The 23,053-nt window shown below is 50.6% G+C and overlaps 1 protein-coding gene across 1 annotated transcript in view; it reads left to right on the forward strand.

Annotated features, from left to right (window-relative positions):
* The window catches only part of rims4 (regulating synaptic membrane exocytosis 4), a 179,436-nt gene that overhangs the window by 149,054 nt on the left and 7,329 nt on the right, over positions 1 to 23,053 (forward strand). Inside the window, exons 4-5 of the mRNA XM_086005893.1 lie at positions 12,925 to 13,026; positions 15,885 to 16,024. Coding sequence (XP_085862019.1) covers positions 12,925 to 13,026; positions 15,885 to 16,024 — 242 coding nt within the window. The remainder of the gene's footprint in view (positions 1 to 12,924; positions 13,027 to 15,884; positions 16,025 to 23,053) is intronic.

Below are 23,053 nucleotides of genomic sequence, written 5' to 3' on the forward strand. Positions count from 1 at the left end.
TATAGAGAATAGCAGCCCCTGTGTATATTACAGAGAATAGCAGCCCCTGTGTATATTATAGAGAATAGCAGCCCCTGTGTATATTATAGAGAATAGCAGCCCCTGTGTATATTATAGAGAATAGCAGCACCTGTGTATATTATAGAGAATAGCAGCCCCTGTGTATATTATAGAGAATAGCAGCTCCTGTGTATATTATAGGGAATAGCAGCCCCTGTGTATATTATAGGGAATAGCAGCCCCTGTGTATATTATAGAGAATAGCAGCCCCTGTGTGTATTATAGAGAATAGCAGCCCCTGTGTATATTACAGAGAATAGCAGCTCCTGTGTATATTACAGAGAATAGCAGCCCCTGTGTATATTATAGAGAATAGCAGCCCCTGTGTATATTATAGAGAATAGCAGCCCCTGTGTATATTACAGAGAATAGCAGCCCCTGTGTATATTATAGAGAATAGCAGCCCCTGTGTATATTATAGAGAATAGCAGCCCCTGTGTATATTATAGAGAATAGCAGCCCCTCTGTATATTATAGAGAATAGCAGCCCCTGTGTATATTATAGAGAATAGCAGCCCCTGTGTATATTATAGAGAATAGCAGCCCCTGTGTATATTATGGAGAATAGCAGCCCCTGTGTATATTATAGAGAATAGCAGCCCCTGTGTATATTATAGAGAATAGCAGCCCCTGTGTATATTATAGAGAATAGCAGCTCCTGTGTATATTATAGGGAATAGCAGCCCCTGTGCTTATTATAGAGAATAGCAGCCCCTGTGTATATTATAGAGAATAGCAGCCCCTGTGTATATTACAGAGAATAGCAGCCCCTGTGTATATTATAGAGAATAGCAGCCCCTGTGTATATTATAGAGAATAGCAGCCCCTGTGTATATTATAGAGAATAGCAGCCCCTCTGTATATTATAGAGAATAGCAGCCCCTGTGTATATTATAGAGAATAGCAGCCCCTGTGTATATTATAGAGAATAGCAGCCCGTGTATATTATAGAGAATAGCAGCCCCTGTGTATATTATGGAGAATAGCAGCCCCTGTGTATATTATAGGGAATAGCAGCCCCGTGTATATTATAGGGAATAGCAGCCCCTGTGTATATTATGGAGAATAGCAGTCCCTGTGTGTATTATAGAGAATAGCAGCCCCTGTGTATATTATAGAGAATAGCAGCCCCTGTGTATATTATAGAGAATAGCAGCCCCTGTGTATATTATAGAGAATAGCAGCCCGTGTGTATATTATAGAGAATAGCAGCCCCTGTGTATATTATGGAGAATAGCAGCCCCTGTGTATATTATAGGGAATAGCAGCCCCTGTGTACATTATAGGGAATAGCAGCCCCTGTGTATATTATGGAGAATAGCAGTCCCTGTGTGTATTACAGGGAATAGCAGCCCCTGTGTATATTATGGAGAATAGCAGTCCCTGTGTGTATTATAGAGAATAGCTGATGATTGGTTTGAAGTCGTCCTATTGATTTCAGTGATGAATGTATGAATTTTTTTTGTTATTATTTTCTCTGCTATTTTAACAAAGCAGTTAACGGTGATGTAGTCACATTGTTTCTGTAGAGAGCGACCCCTGGAGTGCTCTCAGAATCCTTGCGGACTCGGCCCGCCTGGGCTCTGGTTTTGGTGAAATGCTCCCTTCTTCACAGTTGCTTTCAGGCTCCTTTCTGTAATGATTATTTTGCCCCGCCCCTAATTCCTGACATTTTCCTGCCTTATTTCTCTCTTTTTTTTTTTAACTTGTTCCATCTCTATGGAGCTAAATCAACCTTTAAACCTTACACTCCATTTGCTTCCTCACTGTTCCAATTGTGAGAGATGAACTTTTTAACTAATCTGCGTTAAACCCCCGGGGAGGCGTCATTTTCAGATTTAGGGATGTTCTGGTGCGGTTGCTGCTGTCTCAAGGTGATGGAACCTCCGACTGCCTACTTCAGTGAACGGTTAACACTGCCGGGCAGGAATAGACCAGCGGGCCCATCGAGCCTGCCCCACACACCACGATGGCTGGAGCTCTGTGACACTTCGACCCCGTCACCTCCCCCCACAGCTGTGTGATCTCCTGGGAGAGGCAAAAAATACAGAGGAAAAAAACCACCCAGGGCCAGTGAGGGGCAATAAAAACTGTGGACATTTCCTCTCCGACCCCCTCCGGTGCGGGAGAGCACACGGACCAAGTGTTCTCTGTTAACCCACTTACCTTCTGCAAGATAGTCACCAAGAAATCCAATCGGGAATTCAGGAGAAACTTCTTTACCCAGAGAGAGGCGAGAATGTGGAACTCGCTACCACAGGGAGTGGTTGAGGTGAATAGCACGGATACATTTAAGGGGAGGCTGGACAAGCTTATGAGGGAGAAGGGAATAGAGGGTTATGCTGATAGATTTAGATGAGGAAAGACGGGAGGAGGCTCGACTGGAGCATAAATGGCGGCATGGAGTGGTTGGGTCGAGTGGCCTGTTTCTGTGCCGTATATCCTCTGTAAACCTATATAGAGTCATAGGGCAGGGTTTTCATTGTGCCGTGGAGTCAGGATTGGAGGCGTGCTGGGGGTTAAATTCCCCAAATCGGGGGTCCCGACACCATCCCGCCCCCAACCCGCCTCCATGCCAGTTTCAAAGGAGGCGGGTACCCGACCCGCGTTGGGACCCGCCTACCCGAGGCGGGAAGGGATTAGTGCCAATTAACTGCCTGTTAACAGATAGTTAACAGGCAGTTTTTAGCCTAATCCCTATTTTGAAGGTTGTCGTGTGGGATTCCCGACAGCTCCAAACCACGCCAAGTTAGAGGAGTCGGGCCGTCGGGTTGAAGGACTTGGAGGGGTCGCGATGTCGGTGTTCAGGTGAGTGATGTGTGCATGAGTGCAAAGGTAAGTGTGTTTGGTGTGTCTAAAGTGATTAAAGAAGTTTAAATTACCTTTTCTTACCTTTTCAGCCTTCCTTCATTTAGGTTTCGGGAGTCCCTCATCTCACCGGCACAGAAAGCAGAATGGCTGCGAACTGTCAAAAGTGACAGCCTGCAGCTTTCTGTGCCGGTGAGATTTCTAACTGAGTCTGTGGAGAAGGACTCGGGTTAGAAGTAAGACTGTCAGTGTTTGACAGCTTCAAACAGCTGTGAAACGCTGATATTTCATCTGTCAAAACGTCTTGACAGATCAAATGTCAGTCTGTGACGTCACCTGTTGCCAGGTGGCCCTTAATTGGCCTGCTGAGCCCGCTGGGCGGGCTCAACAAGGTCAATCAAGTTAAAATCGGGTGGATTGGCCGCTTCTCAATGGAGGCGGGACTACAACCCTGAAAGTTGTAGTCCCGCCTCCTTCCCGACTCCTGAATGAAAATCCAGCCCATAGAGTTATACAGCACAGAAAGAGGCCCTTTGGCCCATCGTGTTGGCGCCGGCCATCAAGCCCTGTCTATTCTAATCCCATTTTCCAGCACTTGGTCCGTAGCCTTATATGCTATGGCATTTCAAGTGCTCATCTAAATGCTTCTTGAATGTTGGGAGGGTTCTTGCCTCTACCACCCTTTCAGGCAGTGAGTTCCAGATTCCAGCCACCCTCTGGGTGAAAAAGTTTTCCCTCAAATCCCCTCTAAACCTCCTGCCCCTCACCTTGAATCTATGCCCCCTGGTTATTGACCCCTCTACTAAGGGGAAAAGTTCCTTTCTATCTACCCTATCTACGCCCCTCATAATTTTGTACACCTCAATCAGGTCCCCCCTCAGCTTTCTCTGCTCTAAGGAAAACAACCCCAGCCTGTCCAGTCTCTTCATAGCTGAAGCGCTCCAGCCCAGGTAACATCCTGGTGAATCTCCTCTGCACCCTCTCCAATGCAATCACGTCTTTCCTATAGTGTGGTGACCAGAACTGCACACAGTATTCCAGCTGTGGCCTAACTAGCGTTTTGTACAGCTCCATCATAACCTCCCTGTTCTTATATTCTATGCCTCGGCTAATGAAGGCAAGTATCCCATATGCCTTTTTAACCACCTTATCTACCTGTCCTGCTGCCTTCAGGGATCTATGTACATGCACACCAAGGTCCCTCTGATCCTCTGTCCTTCTTAGGGTCCTACCATTCATTGTGTATTCCCTTGCCTTGTTAATCCTGCCAAAATGCATCACCTCACACTTTTCAGAGTTAAATTCCATTTGCCACTGTTCTGCCCATCTAACCAACCCATCTATATCATCCTGTAGCCTGAGGCTTCCCTCCTTGTTATTTACCACTCCACCAATTTTTGTGTCATCTGCGAACTTACTGATCATACCTCCTACATTCATATCTAAATCATTAATGTACACTACAAACAGCAAAGGACCCAGCACCGATCCCTGCGGTACACCACTGGACACAGGCTTCCAGTCACAAAAACTACCTTCGACCATCACCCTCTGCCTCCTGCCACGAAGCCAATTTTGGATCCAATGTGCCAAATTGCCCTGGATCCCATGGGCTCTTACCTTCTTGACCAGTCTCCCATGTGGGACTTTGTCAAAAGCCTTACTGATGTCCATGTAGACTACATCAACTGCACTACCCTCATCCACACACCTAGTCACCCCCTCGAAAAATTCAATCAAATTAGTCAGATATGATCTCCCCCTGACAAAGCCATGCTGACGAGCCTTGATTAATCCCTGCCTCTTCAAGTGGAGACTAATTCTGTCCCTCAGAATTTTTTCCAATAATTTCCCTACCACTGATGTTAGGCTCACTGGCCTGTAATTCCCTGGTTTATCCCTACTACCCTTCTTGAATAATGGTACTATGTTAGCTGTCCTCCAGTCCTCTGGCACCTCCCCTGTGGCCAGAGAGGTTCTGAAAATTTGTGTCAGAGACCCTGCAATCTCCTCCCTTGCCTCACACAGCAGCCTGGGATACATCTCGTCTGGGCCTGGGGATTTATCCACTTTTAAGCCCGCTAAAACTGCTAGTACCTCCTCCCTCTCAATAATAATTTGTTCAAGTATATCACAATCCCCCTGCCTGATTTCTATACCTACATCGTCCTTCTCCATAGTGAACACAGATGCAAATTATTCATTTAAAACCTCACCTACATCTTCCGGCTCTACACACAGATTGCCACTTTGGTCCCTAATGGGCCCTACTCTTTCACTGGTTATCCTCTTGCCCTTAATATACTTATAAAACACCTTGGGATTTTCCTTTATTTTGCCCGCCAGTGTTTTTTCATGCCCCCTCTTCGCTCTCCTAATTTCTTTTTTAAGTACCCCCCTGCACTTTCGATACTCCTCTAGGGCTGCCACTATTTTTAGTCCTTTGTATCTGCCAAAAGCCTCCCTTTTTTTCCTAATCCATTCTTGTATATCCCTTGACATCCAGGGTTCCCTGGGCTTGTTGGTCCCATCCTTGACCTTTACTGATTTTGGAGTCCATTATTAAGGAGACAGTAACAGGACATTTGGGTAATCATCATTTAATAGGACAAAGTCAGCATGGTTTTATGAAGGGGAAGTCATGTTTGACAAATTTGCTGGAGTTCTTTGAGGAAGTAACATATAGGGTGGATAAAGGGGAACCAGTGGACGTAGTGTATTTAGACTTCCAAAAGGCATTTGACAAGGTGCCACACAAAAGATTATTGCTTAAGATAAAAAATCACGGGATTGGGGGTAATATTCTGGTATGGATAGAGGATTGGCTATCTAACAGAAGGCAGAGTTGGGATAAATGGTTCATTCTCAGAATGGCAATCAGTGACTAGTGGTGTTCCGCAGGGGTCGGTGCTGGGTCCCCAACTCTTTACAATCTATATTAACGATTTGGAGGAGGAGACCGAGTGTAACATATCAAAGTTTGCAGATGATACTAAGATGGGAGGGAAAGTAGTGAGTGAGGAGGACATAAAAAACCTGCAAGGGGACATCGACAGGCTAAGTAAGTGGGCAGAGATTTGGCAGATGGAATACAATACTGGAAAGTGTGAGGTTATGCACTTTGGCAGGAAAAATCGTAGAGTAAGTGTGGTAAACCACTGTTTGTATTCCACTGTGTACATGCCTGTACATGCCTCGGCTGACTCCTCCCACGAGTCCAGGTATAAAGGTGACTGCTCCACAGTCCCTCTGTATTCTGGACCGGTCGACCACTCGAGGCACACCTTCATTCTCTTGTTAATAAAAGCCTGTTAATTACTCGCTTAATCTCAGTCTTTTGAGTTATTGATAGCGCATCAGTAAGCTATTATCTTAATGGCAAGAAACTGGAAAGTACTGAAGTACAAAGGGATCTGGGGGTCCTGGTGCACGAAACTCAAAAGGTTAGTATGCAGGTGCAGCAAGTGATTAAGGCGGCCAATGGAATGTTGGCTTTCATTGCTAGGGGGATAGAATATAAAAATAGGGAGGTATTGCTTCAGTTGTACAAGGTATTGGTGAGACCGCACCTGGAATACTGCATACAGTTTTGGTGTCCATACTTAAGAAAAGACATACTTGCTCTCGAGTCAGTACAAAGAAGGTTCACTCGGTTAATCCCGGGGATGAGGGGATGGACATATGAGGAGAGGTTGAGTAGATTGGGACTCTACTCATTGGAGTTCAGAAGAATGAGAGGCGATCTTATTGAAACATATAAGATTGTGAAGGGGTTGGATCGGGTGGATGCGGGGAGGATGTTCCCGATGATGGGTGAAACTAGAACTAGGGGGCATAGTCTTAGAATAAGGGGCTGCTCTTTCAAAACTGAGATGAGGAGGAATTACTTCACTCAGAGGGTGGTAGGTCCATGGAATATGCTGCCCCAAAAAGCTGTAGAAGCTACGTCATTACATAAATTTAAAACAGAAATAGACAGTTTCCTAGAAGTAAAGGGAATTAAGGGTTACGGGGAGCGGGCAGGAATTTGGACATGAATCTAGGTTCGGATCGGACATGGCCCTGTGGGTAGCGGAGCGGGCCCAGGGGCCGTGTAGCCTTATCCTGCTCCTATTTCGTGTGTCTAATTCTGTTAGATTCAGGAGATGGTTCTGTGATAGTAGATTGGCGGTTAGGATCAGATCAGCCATGATCTTATTAAATGGCGGAGCAGGCTCGAGGGGCCGATTGGCCTACTCCTGCTCCTATTTCTTATATTCTTATGTTCTTATGTTGGCGCTGTACTTTCTCTCTTTCCTTTCTGAAAGACTCCCACTGCTCTGATGTAGATTTTCCTACAACTAGCTGATCCCAGTCCACTTTGGCCAGATCCTGCCTTATCATATTAAAATCGGCCTTCCCCCAATTTAGAACCTTTATTTCCAGTCCATCTTTGTCCTTTTCCATGACTACTTTAAATCTCATCGAATTATGGTCACTGTCACCAAAATAAGAACATAGAACATAAGAAGTAGGAGCAGGAGTAGGCCATACGGCCCCTCGGGCCTGCTCCGCCATTCAATAGGATCATGGCTGATCCGAATCTAGACTCACATCCACTTCCCTGCCCGCTCCCCGTAACCCCTAATTCCCTTATCAGCTAGGAAACTGTCTATCTCCGTTTTAAATTTATTTAATGTCGCAGCTTCCACAGCTCTCTGAGGTAGCAAATTCCATAGATTTACTACCCTCTGAGTGAAGAAGTTTCTCCTCATCTCAGTTTTGAAAGGGCAGCCCCTTATTCTAAGGTTATGCCCCCTAGTTCTAGTCTCACCCATCAGTGGAAACATCCTCCCCGCATCCACCCGATCAAGCCCCCTCACAATCTTATATGTTTCGATAAGTTCGCCTCTCATTCTTCTGAACTCCAATGAGTAGAGGCCCAACCTACTCAACCTTTCCTCATAAGTCAACCCCCTCATCTCCGGAATCAACCGAGTGAACCTTCTCTGAACTGCCTCGAGAGCAAGTATATCTTTTCTTAAATATGGAAACCAAAACTGTACGCAGTATTCCAGGTGTGGCCTCACCAGTACCCTGTATAACTGAAGCAAGACTTCCCTGCTTTTATACTCCATCCCCCTTGCAATAAAAGCCAAGATTCCATTGGCCTTCCTGATCACCTGCTGTACCTGCATACTAACCTTCTGTGTTTCATGCACCAGGACCCCCAGATCCCTTTGTACTGTAGCACTTTGCAGTTTCTCTCCATTTAGATAATAACTTGCTCTTTGATTTTTTCTGCCAAAGTGCATAACCTCACACTTTCCAACATTATATTCCATCTGCCAAATTTCTGCCCACTCACTTAGCCTGTCTATGTCCTTTTGCAGATTTTTTATGTCCTCCTCACTCACTGCTTTCCCTCCCATCTTTGTATCGTCGGCAAACTTGGATATGTTGCACTCGGTCCCTTCCTCCAAATCGTTAATATAGATTGTAAAGAGTTGGGGTCCCAGCACTGACCCCTGCGGAACACCACTAGTTACTGACTGCCAACCCGAGAATGAACCATTTATCCCAACTCTCTGTTTTCTGTTAGATAGCCAATCTTCCATCCATGCCAGTATATTACCCCCAATCCCGTGATTAAATGATCTCCTACTGACACTTCTACCACTGGCCCGGCTACATTCCCTAGAATTAGGTCCAGTACCGCCCCCTCTCTTGTAGGACTTTCTACATGCTGGCTCAAAAAGCTCTCCTGGATGCACTTTAAGAATTCCGCACCCTCTAAGCCTTTCACACTCTGACTATCCCAGTTAATATTGGGGAAGTTGAAATCCCCTACTATTATTACCCTATTATTTCTACACTTCTCTGAGATTTGCCTACATATCTGTTCCTCTATCTCCCCCTGACTGTTTGGGGGCCTATAGTACACTCCCAGCAAAGTGCTTGCCCACCTTTATGTTTTTAAGTTCTACCCATATGGCCTCATTAGAGGAACCTGCTAAGATATCATCCCTCCTTACAGCAGTAATTGACTCGATTAATATTGCAACAGTCCCTCCTCTTTTACACCCCCCTCTGTCTCGCCTGAAGATTCTATACCCCGGAATATTGAGCTGCCAGTCCTGCCCCTCCCTCAACCATGTCTCCGTGATTGCAACAATATCATACTCCCATGTGTTCATCAACACCTTCAATTCATCTGCCTTACTCGCAAGACTCCTTGCATTAAAATAAATGCCATCCAGCCTTGCCATACTCCCTTGTGCCGTTACATATTTGCTCTGCCTTCCAGGCTGACTTGTTTTTTCCTCTATATTTGGCTGTGCATCACCCCCTACTATAGCTCCACTCCGTATCCCATCCTCCTGCCAAGTTAGTTTAAACCCCCACCCCCCAACAGCACTAGCAAACCTCCCCGCAAGGATGTTGGTCCCGTTCCGGTTCAGGTGCAACGTGTCCGACTTGTACAGGTCCCACCTTCCCTAGAAGCAGACCTAGTGAGCCAGGAAACTAAAGCCATCCTTCCTGCACCAATTCTTTATATGACCTGAACTCTGGCCCAGTCAGGAACCGGCCGAGGTCCCTCTCGAAGGCAGAGAGTCAGCACTCACCGCACCAGCCGGCAACACATCCCAGAGGCTCGCTGCTCTCTGGGAAAAGAGCCGCCGCCGAACATCCAGTCCACTGCCACTCTTACACAGTTTAAACTCCAGTCCCCTGGTCCTGGCCCATCTGTTAAACTGGAATAATCTCTCAATAGGGCCGCCAGCCAGCCCTTTCATGGCCCAGAACTTCGGGTCTCCACGGGCGAGTACGCACGGGGTACTCACCCGTAGGCCCAATGGAAGTGCCGGTTTCCTGCATGCACTGCGCGTGCGCGGGAAACCGGAACTTCCGTTCCCCTGAAAGAAGGGGTTCAGAGGTCGAACGCGTGCGCGGGAGAGGCAGCGCGTGCGCATCAAACTAACGTTTATTTACAGTAAGGCCTGCTTTTTACAAGGTAAGTGGTGAATTAATTAAAATTAAAACATTTTTTCCACAGGTTTATTATTTTTAAATATTTTAAAGAAAGGTAAGTTTATTTTTAACCCGGTTAGAAAATAAAATTATTTTTTTCAAAAATTTAAATTATTGTTTAAAATAGTTATTTCATGTAATTTATAGTTTATTTAAAAAATGTGATTTAAAAAAAAATTTATTTGAAGATTTAGTGATGTTTTGGGGCCGTAGTATTTATAAGTTTTGACAGCCCTTCCTGTCAAATTTATGAATGGAGCATTCCCTGCTCCGATTGGCTCCCCGTGGCCCACGTGATCCCAGGGGATGCATCGAACTAACTGCGCCCCTGGGATACGCAAGCACTGCGCGCCGGCAGCTGGGGCAGGCCCAGGATCGGAATTCCACGGGGGCCCACAGCACAACGGCCGGCGCGCTAGGTAAGTGCAGGTCGGGGGCTTACACCTGCAGGAAGCCTCCGACCCGAATTTCTGGGCCATTATTTTATAGACCGCAATCAATTTGCCTCTAAGCCTACGCTGCTCTAAAGTAAACAGACCAAGGTGTATCGGAGTATCTGCGGTTCTTTCGAAGATCTCGGGAGTTGTCTGAATTTCAGTGCTGCAGTGGGCGCCCCCTGCTGGTCTGTCCCACACGGCTCTGATCCAGCTTCAATTCCGCGTTTTTACCACATGGGGTCAGTGTAGCACCACGTCCTGCACCAACTTGAACTAAATTATTCACCAAAGTTAGTGAATGACTTGAAAATTACAGCACGGTAAAGGGCCTTTCGGCCCAACCAGTCCCTGCTGGTGCCCACCCTCCACACGAGCAGAATCTCAATCCCATCTGCCCACCTTTTATCGCTTTATCCCCCTTTCCTTCAAACTTCTATCTACCAACTTTTTAAAAATTGCAACAATCCCTGTGGATAATTGCAAATAATCAAGTTCGAACTGAACAATTCCTCACAATTCTGTTCAGAATGAAGTAATAAACCCCCCATTGCATCCTTAGGCCAAGCACCTGCCACTCAGTAACCTTCAGTGTGGGTTTCATCCGATTCCCAGGTTTCAATTAATATAATAGAAACTTTCTCCTGTTTCATATTACTTTATTTTCTTGAGAAAGTTGCCAATCTCAGAATAACAGCTGGTCAGCAGTAAGTAATTGAATCTCAGGAGTCAGGCGCCATCAGTAACACATCCCATTTCAGTCCGTGATGTGATTTGGCCCTTTAATTAAATCACAGCTTCCACCCTCACACAATTCTACACCTGAAAACATACTGAGCATGTGCGCAACTAGGCCAGTGTTACCTGACTGAAAAGTTATTTTTCTAAACCTTGTGTGTCAGCCGTGGCTCACTGGGCAGCAGTCTCGCCTCTGACTCAGAAGGACGCGGGTTTAAGTCCCACTCCAGTGATTTGAGCACAAAAATCTAGGCTGACACTCCCAGTGCAGTACTGAGGGAGCACCGCACTGTCAGAGGTGCAGTACTGAGGGAGCGCCGCACTGTCGGAGGGGCAGTACTGAGGGAGCACCGCACTGTCAGAGGTGCAGTACTGAGGGAGCGCCGCACTGTCGGAGGGGCAGTACTGAGGGAGCGCCGCACTGTCGGAGGGGCAGTACTGAGGGAGCGCCGCACTGTCGGAGGGGCAGCACTGAGGGAGTGCCGCACTGTCGGAGGGGCAGTACTGAGGGAGCATCGCACTGTCGGAGGTGCAGTACTGAGGGAGTGCCGCACTGTCAGAGGGACAGTACTGAGGGAGCGCCGCACTGTCGGAGGGGCAGTGCTGAGGGAGCGCCGCACTGTCAGAGGGCCAGTACTGAGGGAGCGCCGCACTGTCGGAGGTGCAGTACTGAGGGAGTGCCGCACTGTCAGAGGGACAGTACTGAGGGAGCACCGCACTGTCAGAGGTGCAGTACTGAGGGAGTGCCGCACTGTCGGAGGGGCAGTACTGAGGGAGCGCCGCACTATCAGAGGTGCAGCACTGAGGGAGCGCCGCACTGTCGGAGGGGCAGTAATGAAGGAACGCTGCACTGCTGGAAGGGCAGTACTGAGGGTGCGGCACCCTGTCGGAGGGTCAGTACTGAGGGAGCGCTGCACTGTCAGAGGGGCAGTACTGAGGGAGCGCCGCACTGTCGGAGGGGCAGCACTGAGGGAGCGCCGCACTGTCGGAGGGGCAGTAATGAAGGAATGCTGCACTGCTGGAAGGGCAGTACTGAGGGAGCGGCACACTGTCGGAGGGTCAGTACTGAGGGAGCGCTGCACTGTCAGAGGGGCAGTACTGAGGGAGCGCTGCACTGTCGGAGGGGCAGTACTGAGGGAGTGCCGCACTGTCGGAGCAGCAGTACTGAGGGAGCGCCGCACTGTCGGAGGGGCAGTACTGAGGGATCGCTGCACTGTCGGAGGGGCAGTACTGAGGGAGCGCCGCACTGTCGGGGGGGCAGTACTGAGGGAGCGCCGCACTGTCGGAGGGGCAGTACTGAGGGAATGCTGCACTGTCGGAGGGGCAGTACTGAGGGAGCGCCGCACTGTTGGAGGTGCCGTCTTTTAGATGAGACGTTGAACCGAGGCCCCGTCTGCTCTCTCAGGTGATGTAAAATTCCTATGGCACTATTTCAAAGAAGAGCATGGAAGTTGTGCCCAATATTTCTACCTGAACCAACATCACTAAAACAGATGATCTGGTCATTATCACATTGCTGTCTGTGGGAGCTTGCTGTGCGTAAACTGGCTGCCGCGTTTCCCACATTACAACAGTGACTACACTTCAACAAGCACCTCATTGGCTGTAAAGCGCTCTGGGACGTCCCGACAATGTTCCCGTTAGGCTGCGCAGTTCGCTCACAGGCTTTTAAAGGAATATTTGAATGGGCTTTGCAGCCAAAAAAGGAATTAGAGGGAACATTGCATCCTGCGGTGATGGACGGTGCTATTGAAATGCTAGTTCTCTCTCTCTCTCTGTCTCTTCCACCTCACTGCCAGGTTCGGGTGCTCCAGGTTGTTCAGGGCTGATCGGCAAACACTCAAGCACCTTTCTGCTTCAATTTGATTGACAGGTGACGTTGAAATTGGGATTCTGGAGAGGAACGGTCAGCTTGAGGTGGAGGTGATCCAAGCTCGTGGGCTCACCCCGAAACCAGGCACCAAGTCCCCGCCAGGTAACGCACCCTGCTCCTGATCCCCAAGGGGCCGCTGAGCCCCCTGCTCTCGGGGTGGGGGGGGCCCTTCAGAGGGCGGTGAAAAGTCAACCATGTTGGTGTGTGACTGGAGTCACCTATAGGCCCAGCCCGGGTAAGGACGGCAGACTTCCTTCCCTAAAGGACATCAGTGAACCCGTTGGGTTTTTACGACAATCCCACAGCTTCATGGTCACTTTTACTGAGACCAAATATTTATTTTCAGATTTTTAAAACTGAATCTAAATTCTCAATCTGCCCTGATGGGGATTCGACCTCCCAATGACTGGATTATTAGGCCAGTAACGGATCCGCTACACTTTCATTACATGAGGGAACTCGACAGACCAAGGCCCAGAAATTGCAGTCCGATCAAGGGAACACATCTGGAACTTGGGGAGCAAACAATGTTTCCCAGAATTCTGCCCCGTATTTCGCTCCCAGCCATTCCCTGCTGGAGGGGCGAGGGGCAGGAACATCGACCGATCTTCCACTGACCCCCCCCGGTCTTCCACTGGCCCCCCCCCCCGATCTTCCACTGACCCCCCCCGATCTTCCACTGACCCCCCCGATCTTCCACTGACCCCCCCCGATCTTCCACTGACCCCCCCGATCTTCCACTGACCCCCCCCGATCTTCCACTGGCCCCCCCCCCGATCTTCCACTGACCCCCCCCGATCTTCCACTGACCCCCCCCGATCTTCCACTGACCCCCCCCGATCTTCCACTGACCCCCCGATCTTCCACTGGCCCCCCCCCCGATCTTCCACTGACCCCCCCGATCTTCCACTGACCCCCCCCCCGATCTTCCACTGACCCCCCGATCTTCCACTGGCCCCCCCCCGATCTTCCACTGACCCCCCCCGATCTTCCACTGACCCCCCGATCTTCCACTGACCCCCCCGATCTTCCACTGACCCCCCCCCGATCTTCCACTGACCCCCCCGATCTTGCACTGACCCCCCCCCGATCTTCCACTGACCCCCCCGATCTTCCACTGACCCCCCCCGATCTTCCACTGACCCCCCCGATCTTCCACTGACCCCCCCCCGATCTTCCACTGACCCCCCCGATCTTCCACTGACCCCCCCCGATCTTCCACTGACCCCCCGATCTTCCAATGACCCCCCCGATCTTCCACTGACCCCCCGATCTTCCACTGACCCCCCCCCGATCTTCCACTGACCCCCCCGATCTTCCACTGACCCCCCGATCTTCCACTGACCCCCCGATCTTCCACTGACCCCCCGATCTTCCACTGACCCCCCGATCTTCCACTGACCCCCCCGATCCTCCACTGACCCCCCGATCTTCCACTGACCCCCCGATCTTCCACTGACCCCCCGATCTTCCACTGACCCCCCGATCTTCCACTGACCCCCCCCCGATCTTCCACTGACCCCCCCCGATCCTCCACTGACACCCCCGATCTTCCACTGACCCCCCGATCCTCCACTGACCCCCCCGATCCTCCACTGACCCCCCGATCTTCCACTGACCCCCCGATCTTCCACTGACCCCCCGATCTTCCACTGACCCCCCCCGATCCTCCACTGACCCCCCGATCTTCCACTGACCCCCCGATCTTCCACTGACCCCCCCCGATCTTCCACTGACCCCCCGATCTTCCACTGACCCCCCGATCTTCCACTGGCCCCCCCCCCGATCTTCCACTGGCCCCCCCCCCGATCTTCCACTGACCCCCCGATCCTCCACTGGCCCCCCCGATCTTCCACTGACCCCCCCCCGATCTTCCACTGACCCCCCCCGATCTTCCACTGACCCCCCCCCCCCCGATCTTCCACTGGCCCCCCCCCCCGATCTTCCACTGGCCCCCCCCCGATCTTCCACTGACCCCCCCCCCCGATCTTCCACTGACCCCCCCGATCTTCCACTGACCCCCGATCTTCCACTGACCCCCCGATCTTCCACTGACCCCCCCCCCGATCTTCCACTGACCCCCCGATCCTCCACTGGCCCCCCCGATCTTCCACTGACCCCCCCGATCTTCCACTGGCCCCCCCCCCGATCTTCCACTGACCCCCCGATCTTCCACTGACCCCCCGATCCTCCACATCTTCCACTGACCCCCCCGATCTTCCACTGGCCCCCCCCGATCTTCCACTGACCCCCCGATCTTCCACTGACCCCCCGATCCTCCACTGACACCCCCCGATCTTCCACTGACCCCCCCGATCTTCCACTGGCCCCCTCGATCCTCCACTTGCCCCCCCGATCCTCCACTTGCCCCCTCGATCTTCCACTGGCCCCCCCGATCTTCCACTGGCCCCCCCATCCTCCATTTGCCCACCCCGATCCTCCACTTGCCCCCCCCTCGATCCTCCACTTGCCCCCCCGATCTTCCACTGACCCCTCGATCTTCCACTGACCCCTCGATCTTCCACTCGCCCCCTCGATCTTCCACTCGCCCCCTCGATCTTCCACTCGCCCCCTCGATCTTCCACTCGCCCCCTCGATCTTCCACTCGCTCTCTCGATCCTCCACTTGCCCCCTCGATCCTCCACTTGCCCCCCTCAGTCAAGGGGGTGTTATTGGGGGGTTGGGGGGGGGAGTTCCTGGGCCATCTCAGGAATTCCATCCTTTATGCCTTTAAAAGCATCAGTGGAACTGGTGCCACCCGGGAGCTGTGTGAGTCCCTTTGGTTCTCTGGCAGGCTCAGACTGAAGTCCTCAATTCCGCAAGAACCAAACGCGACAAAATGTTCATTCCTTGTCTCGAGGAGTCTCTGCACTCGCTGCCCATGGAGAATGTTTTACAAAGTGTCAGAAGTCTCAGGATCTGAGCTTGCTGGATAATCCGTTTCTTCTCCCCTATTCCAGCTGCTTATATTAAACTCTACCTGTTGGAGAACGGCACTTGCGTTGCAAAGAAGAAAACCAAGAGTGCGCGGAAGTCTCTGGACCCCCTGTACCAGCAGATCCTGGTCTTCAGCGAGAATCCGCAGGGCAAGATCTTGCAGGTCAGTACGGAGCAGCATTGAGGGGCTTAAAGTGACACTGTGTAAATGCAGGGACCGCGTGAGCATGGCCGTCACACTCGGGGGTCACAGCTCGCTGGACCGGGCAAGTAGGACCCATGGGCAGTGCCCAGATCAACTGGGTACAGACTTTGCAAAGTATTGCAGGCTTCACACAGTGTGTGTGTGTGTGTGCGCAAGTGTGAGTGTGTGCGAGTGCATGAGTGTGTGCTTGTGCGAGAGTGCGACTGCATGCAAGTGTGTGCAAGAGAGCGAGTGTGTGTGAGTGTGCACTTGTGCAAGTGTGCAACTGTGAGCAAATGTGATTGTGTGAGTGTGCACAAGTGTGTGAGTTTATTTGTGTGTGTTTGAGAGTGTAAATGTGTGTGTGAGCATGAGTTTGTAAATGTGTGCGTGTGTGTGCAACTGTATGCCAGTGCGCAAGTGTGTGAGCGTGTGCGAGCGTGTGTGTATACGAGTGTGTTTGTATGTGCGTGAATGTAAGTGTGTGATTGTAAAAGTGTGGTTGGCCCAGTGCCAATTTTCTGTCTGATTTACGCTCCTGTGCAGTGCCTTGGAACGTTTGCTGTGTTAAAGGCGCTATATAAATACAAGTTGTTGTTGTTGTTCTCGGCCAGAGGTGGGCTCCGTGAGGCCAAATTCAAACGGCAGCCAATCGATTGCTGTTAGAGTTGGGGAACCCCAATCCAGGGGATTCCACACAGAGTTTGGATGGTCTTTAATTCTTCTAGCGGGTTGTCCTGTCCATCCCTCCCTCGGGGCAGCGCTGACCTCCTGCGCCTCCCAAAGTGCAGCCGCCTCTATTTGTGACCTCGCCCCTGGGATTTGGGACAGGGTGATGGGGGCGGGATGGACTGATTCTATCTATTGTCTGTTGACCCCATGCCCAGTGTTCTTCCCTGCAGACTCTGCCCTAGAACCTTTGGTTTAAAGTGTTCCATCTGATTGGCCTATTTACCCCCAAACTCATGGTCCCGGATATCTGTCCAAGACAGTCAACAAATTCTACAAACGACCAAATCGCACCCTCGTTCGAGTAAATGTACCTGTGTGTGAGGATGGTCAGTGAGTGTACCTGTGTGTGAGGGTGGTCAGTGAGTGTACCTGTGTGTGAGGATGGTCAGTGAGTGTACCTGTGTGTGAGGATGGTCAGTGAGTGTACCTGTGTGTGAGGATGGTCAGTGAGTGTACCTGTGTGTGAGGATGGTCAGTGAGTGTACCTGTGTGTGAGGATGGTCAGTGAGTGTACCTGTGTGTGAGGATGGTCACTGAGTGTACCTGTGTGTGAGGATGGTCAGTGAGTGTACCTGTGTGTGAGGATGGTCAGTGAATGTACCTGTGTGTGAGGATGGTCAGTGAGTGTACCTGTGTGTGAGGGTGGTCAGTGAGTGTACCTGTGTGTGAGGATGGTCAGTGAGTGTACCTGTGTGTGAGGGTGGTCAGTGAGTGTACCTGTGTGTGAGGATGGTCAGTGAGAGTACCTGTGTGTGAGGATGGTCAGTGAGTGTACCTGTGTGTGAGGATGGTCAGTGAGTGTACCTGTGTGTGAGGATGGTCAGTGAGTGTACCTGTGTGTGAGGATGGTCAGTGAGTGTACCTGTGTGTGAGGATGGTCAGTGAGTGTACCTGTGTGTGAGGATGGTCAGTGAGTGTACCTGTGTGTGAGGATGGTCAGTGAGTGTACCTGTGTGTGAGGATGGTCAGTGAGTGTACCTGTGTGTGAGGATGGTCAGTGAGTGTACCTGTGTGTGAGGATGGTCAGTGAGTGTATCTGTGTGTGAGGATGGTCAGTGAGTGTACCTGTGTGTGAGGATGGTCAGTGAGTGTACCTGTGTGCGAGGATGGTCAGTGAGTGTACCTGTGTGTGAGGATGGTCAGTGAGTGTACCTGTGTGTGAGGATGGTCAGTGAGTGTACCTGTGTGTGAGGATGGTCAGTGAGTGTACCTGTGTGTGAGGATGGTCAGTGAGTGTACCTGTGTGTGAGGATGGTCAGTGAGTGTACCTGTGTGTGAGGATGGTCACTGAGTGTACCTGTGTGTGAGGGTGGTCAGTGAGTGTACCTGTGTGTGAGGATGGTCAGTGAGTGTACCTGTGTGTGAGGATGGTCAGTGAGTGTACCTGTGTGCGAGGGTGGTCAGTGAGTGTACCTGTGTGTGAGGATGGTCAGTGAGTGTACCTGTGTGTGAGGATGGTCAGTGAGTGTACCTGTGTGTGAGGATGGTCAGTGAGTGTACCTGTGTGTGAGGATGGTCAGTGAGTGTACCTGTGTGTGAGGATGGTCAGTGAGTGTACCTGTGTGTGAGGATGGTCAGTGAGTGTACCTGTGTGTGAGGATGGTCAGTGAGTGTACCTGTGTGTGAGGATGGTCAGTGAGTGTACCTGTGTGTGAGGATGGTCAGTGAGTGTACCTGTGTGTGAGGATGGTCAGTGAGTGTACCTGTGTGTGAGGATGGTCAGTGAGTGTACCTGTGTGTGAGGATGGTCAGTGAGTGTACCTGTGTGTGAGGATGGTCAGTGAGTGTACCTGTGTGTGAGGATGGTCAGTGAGTGTACCTGTGTGTGAGGATGGTCAGTGAGTGTACCTGTGTGTGAGGATGGTCAGTGAGTGTACCTGTGTGTGAGGATGGTCAGTGAGTGTACCTGTGTGTGAGGATGGTCAGTGAGTGTACCTGTGTGTGAGGATGGTCAGTGAGTGTACCTGTGTGTGAGGGTGGTCAGTGAGTGTACCTGTGTGTGAGGGTGGTCAGTGAATGTACCTGTGTGTGAGGATGGTCAGTGAGTGTACCTGTGTGTGAGGATGGTCAGTGAGTGTACCTGTGTGTGAGGATGGTCAGTGAGTGTACCTGTGTGTGAGGATGGTCAGTGAGTGTACCTGTGTGTGAGGATGGTCAGTGAGTGTACCTGTGTGTGAGGATGGTCAGTGAGTGTACCTGTGTGTGAGGGTGGTCAGTGAGTGTACCCGTGTGTGAGGATGGTCAGTGAGTGTACCTGTGTGTGAGGATGGTCAGTGAGTGTACCTGTGTGTGAGGATGGTCAGTGAGTGTACCTGTGTGTGAGGATGGTCAGTGAGTGTACCTGTGTGCGAGGATGGTCAGTGAGTGTACCTGTGTGTGAGGATGGTCAGTGAGTGTACCTGTGTGTGAGGATGGTCAGTGAGTGTACCTGTGTGTGAGGATGGTCAGTGAGTGTACCTGTGTGTGAGGATGGTCAGTGAATGTACCTGTGTGTGAGGGTGGTCAGTGAGTGTACCTGTGTGTGAGGATGGTCAGTGAGTGTACCTGTGTGTGAGGATGGTCAGTGAGTGTACCTGTGTGTGAGGATGGTCAGTGAGTGTACCTGTGTGTGAGGATGGTCAGTGAGTGTACCTGTGTGTGAGGATGGTCAGTGAGTGTACCTGTGTGTGAGGATGGTCAGTGAGTGTACCTGTGTGTGAGGATGGTCAGTGAGTGTACCTGTGTGTGAGGATGGTCAGTGAGTGTACCTGTGTGTGAGGATGGTCAGTGAGTGTACCTGTGTGTGAGGATGGTCAGTGAGTGTACCTGTGTGTGAGGATGGTCAGTGAGTGTACCTGTGTGTGAGGATGGTCAGTGAGTGTACCTGTGTGTGAGGATGGTCAGTGAGTGTACCTGTGTGTGAGGATGGTCAGTGAGTGTACCTGTGTGTGAGGATGGTCAGTGAGTGTACCTGTGTGTGAGGATGGTCAGTGAGTGTACCTGTGTGTGAGGATGGTCAGTGAGTGTACCTGTGTGTGAGGATGGTCAGTGAGTGTACCTGTGTGTGAGGATGGTCAGTGAGTGTACCTGTGTGCGAGGATGGTCAGTGAATGTACCCGTGTGTGAGGATGGTCAGTGAGTGTACCTGTGTGTGAGGATGGTCAGTGAGTGTACCTGTGTGTGAGGATGGTCAGTGAGTGTACCTGTGTGTGAGGATGGTCAGTGAGTGTACCTGTGTGTGAGGGTGGTCAGTGAATGTACCTGTGTGTGAGGGTGGTCAGTGAATGTACCTGTGTGTGAGGATGGTCAGTGAGTGTACCTGTGTGTGAGGATGGTCAGTGAGTGTACCTGTGTGTGAGGATGGTCAGTGAGTGTACCTGTGTGTGAGGATGGTCAGTGAGTGTACCTGTGTGTGAGGATGGTCAGTGAGTGTACCTGTGTGTGAGGATGGTCAGTGAGTGTACCTGTGTGTGAGGATGGTCAGTGAATGTACCTGTGTGTGAGGATGGTCAGTGAGTGTACCTGTGTGTGAGGATGGTCAGTGAGTGTACCTGTGTGTGAGGATGGTCAGTGAGTGTACCTGTGTGTGAGGATGGTCAGTGAGTGTACCTGTGTGTGAGGGTGGTCAGTGAGTGTACCTGTGTGTGAGGATGGTCAGTGAGTGTACCTGTGTGTGAGGATGGTCAGTGAGTGTACCTGTGTGTGAGGATGGTCAGTGAGTGTACCTGTGTGTGAGGATGGTCAGTGAGTGTACCTGTGTGTGAGGATGGTCAGTGAGTGTACCTGTGTGTGAGGATGGTCAGTGAGTGTACCTGTGTGTGAGGATGGTCAGTGAGTGTACCTGTGTGTGAGGATGGTCAGTGAGTGTACCTGTGTGTGAGGATGGTCAGTGAATGTACCTGTGTGTGAGGATGGTCAGTGAGTGTACCTGTGTGTGAGGGTGGTCAGTGAATGTACCTGTGTGTGAGGATGGTCAGTGAGTGTACCTGTGTGTGAGGATGGTCAGTGAGTGTACCTGTGTGTGAGGATGGTCAGTGAGTGTACCTGTGTGTGAGGATGGTCAGTGAGTGTACCTGTGTGTGAGGATGGTCAGTGAGTGTACCTGTGTGTGAGGATGGTCAGTGAGAGTACCTGTGTGTGAGGATGGTCAGTGAGTGTACCTGTGTGTGAGGGTGGTCAGTGAGTGTATCTGTGTGTGAGGGTGGTCAGTGAGTGTACCTGTGTGTGAGGATGGTCAGTGAGAGTACCTGTGTGTGAGGATGGTCAGTGAGTGTACCTGTGTGTGAGGATGGTCAGTGAGTGTACCTGTGTGCGAGGATGGTCAGTGAGTGTACCTGTGTGTGAGGATGGTCAGTGAGTGTACCTGTGTGTGAGGATGGTCAGTGAGTGTGAGGGTGGTCAGTGAGTGTATCTGTGTGAGAGGATGGTCAGTGAGTGTACCTGTGTGCGAGGATGGTCAGTGAGTGTACCTGTGTGTGAGGGTGGTCAGTGAGTGTACCTGTGTGTGAGGATGGTCAGTGAGTGTACCTGTGTGTGAGGATGGTCAGTGAGTGTACCTGTGTGTGAGGATGGTCAGTGAGTGTACCTGTGTGTGAGGATGGTCAGTGAGTGTACCTGTGTGTGAGGATGGTCAGTGAGTGTACCTGTGTGTGAGGATGGTCAGTGAGTGTACCTGTGTGTGAGGATGGTCAGTGAGTGTACCTGTGTGTGAGGATGGTCAGTGAGTGTACCTGTGTGTGAGGATGGTCAGTGAGTGTACCTGTGAGAAATAACAACAGAAAATGCTGGAAAAACTCAGCAGGTCAGGCAACATCTGTGGAGAGAAATTTGAGTTGACGTTTCGGGTCGAAACCCTTCTTCAAAACTGGAAAGAAAAGAAGGTAGATCGGAGGCAGGGCTGCGATCGGACAAAAGAAGTGAAAGAGACAAAAGAAGTAAAAGAGACAATAAAAGGTATTCGAAGCTAGACGAGATGGTAATAGGCTGAGATTAGGTGAGAAGTGTACTGGCAGGGCAAGAGATAGCTGCCAGGTGTGAGAGAGAAACAAAAGGAAAGGATGGGGGAAAGGAGTGGAAAAATACAAATACTGCCCTCGACCGTATCCTTTCTATCTCCCGCACTTCTGCCCTCACCCCTGCCCCTCCCTCCTGGAACCACGATAGGGTTCCCCTTGTCCTCACCTTTCACCCCACCAGCCTCCACATTCAACGGATCATCCTCCGGCATTTCCGCTACCTCCAAAGTGATCCCACCACCAAACGTATCTTCCCTTCCCCTCCCCTCCCCTTTCAGCATTCCGTAGGGACCGCTCCCTCCGAGACACCCTAGTCCACTCCTCTATCACCCCAAACAGCCCTTCCTCTTCGCCTGGCACCTTCCCGTGCGAGCGGAGGAGATGTAACACCTGCCCCTATACCTCCCCCCTTCCCACTGTCCAGGGCCCCAAACACCCCTTCCAGGTGAAATAGCGATTTAATTGTACTTCTCGCAATCTAGTACACTGTATTCGCTGCTCACGATGCGGTCTCCTCTACATTGGGGAGACCAAACGCAGATTGGGTGACCGCTTTGCGGAACACCTCTGTTCTGCCCGTAAGGGTGACCCCGAGCTTCCGGTCGCCTGTCATTTTAATTCACCGCTCCATTCCCACTCAGACCTCACCGTCCTTGGCCTCTTGTATTGTTCCACGGAAGCTCAACGTAAACTCGAGGAACAGCACCTCATCTTCCGATTAGGCACTTTGCAGCTTTCCGGACTCAACATCGAGTTCAACAATTTCAGATCATAACCTCGGCCCCTATTACACATTTTTTCTTGTAATTTTTCCACTCCTTTCCCCCGCCCTTTCCTTTTGTTTCTCTCTCACACCTGGCAGCTATCTCTTGCCCTGCCAGTACACTTTACACCTAATCTCAGCCTATTACCATCTCGTCTAGCTTCTAATACCTTTTATTGTCTCTTTTACTTCTTTTGTTTCTTTCACTTCTTTTGTCCGATCGCAGCCCTGCCTTCGATCTATTTTCTTTTCTTTCCAGTTTTGAAGAAGGGTTTCGACCCGAAACGTCAACTCAAATTTCTCTCCACGGATGTTGCCTGACCTGCTGAGTTTTTCCAGCATTTTCTGTTGTTATTTCGGATGTCCAACATCTGCAGTATTTTGCTATCGTATCTGTTTGTGAGGATGGGTCAGTGAATTTCTTGCTCGTTCTCCTATTTCACAAACAAATTTGATAGCACTGCGTGCAAGAAAGCTTTGTTTAATTGTTAATTATACGTGTTAGGGATTAAAGATCTG

This window comes from Somniosus microcephalus, chromosome 13, assembly GCF_052327205.1.
Source record: "Somniosus microcephalus isolate GS21.2 chromosome 13, FLI_Smic_1.0, whole genome shotgun sequence".
Taxonomy (NCBI): domain Eukaryota; kingdom Metazoa; phylum Chordata; class Chondrichthyes; order Squaliformes; family Somniosidae; genus Somniosus; species Somniosus microcephalus.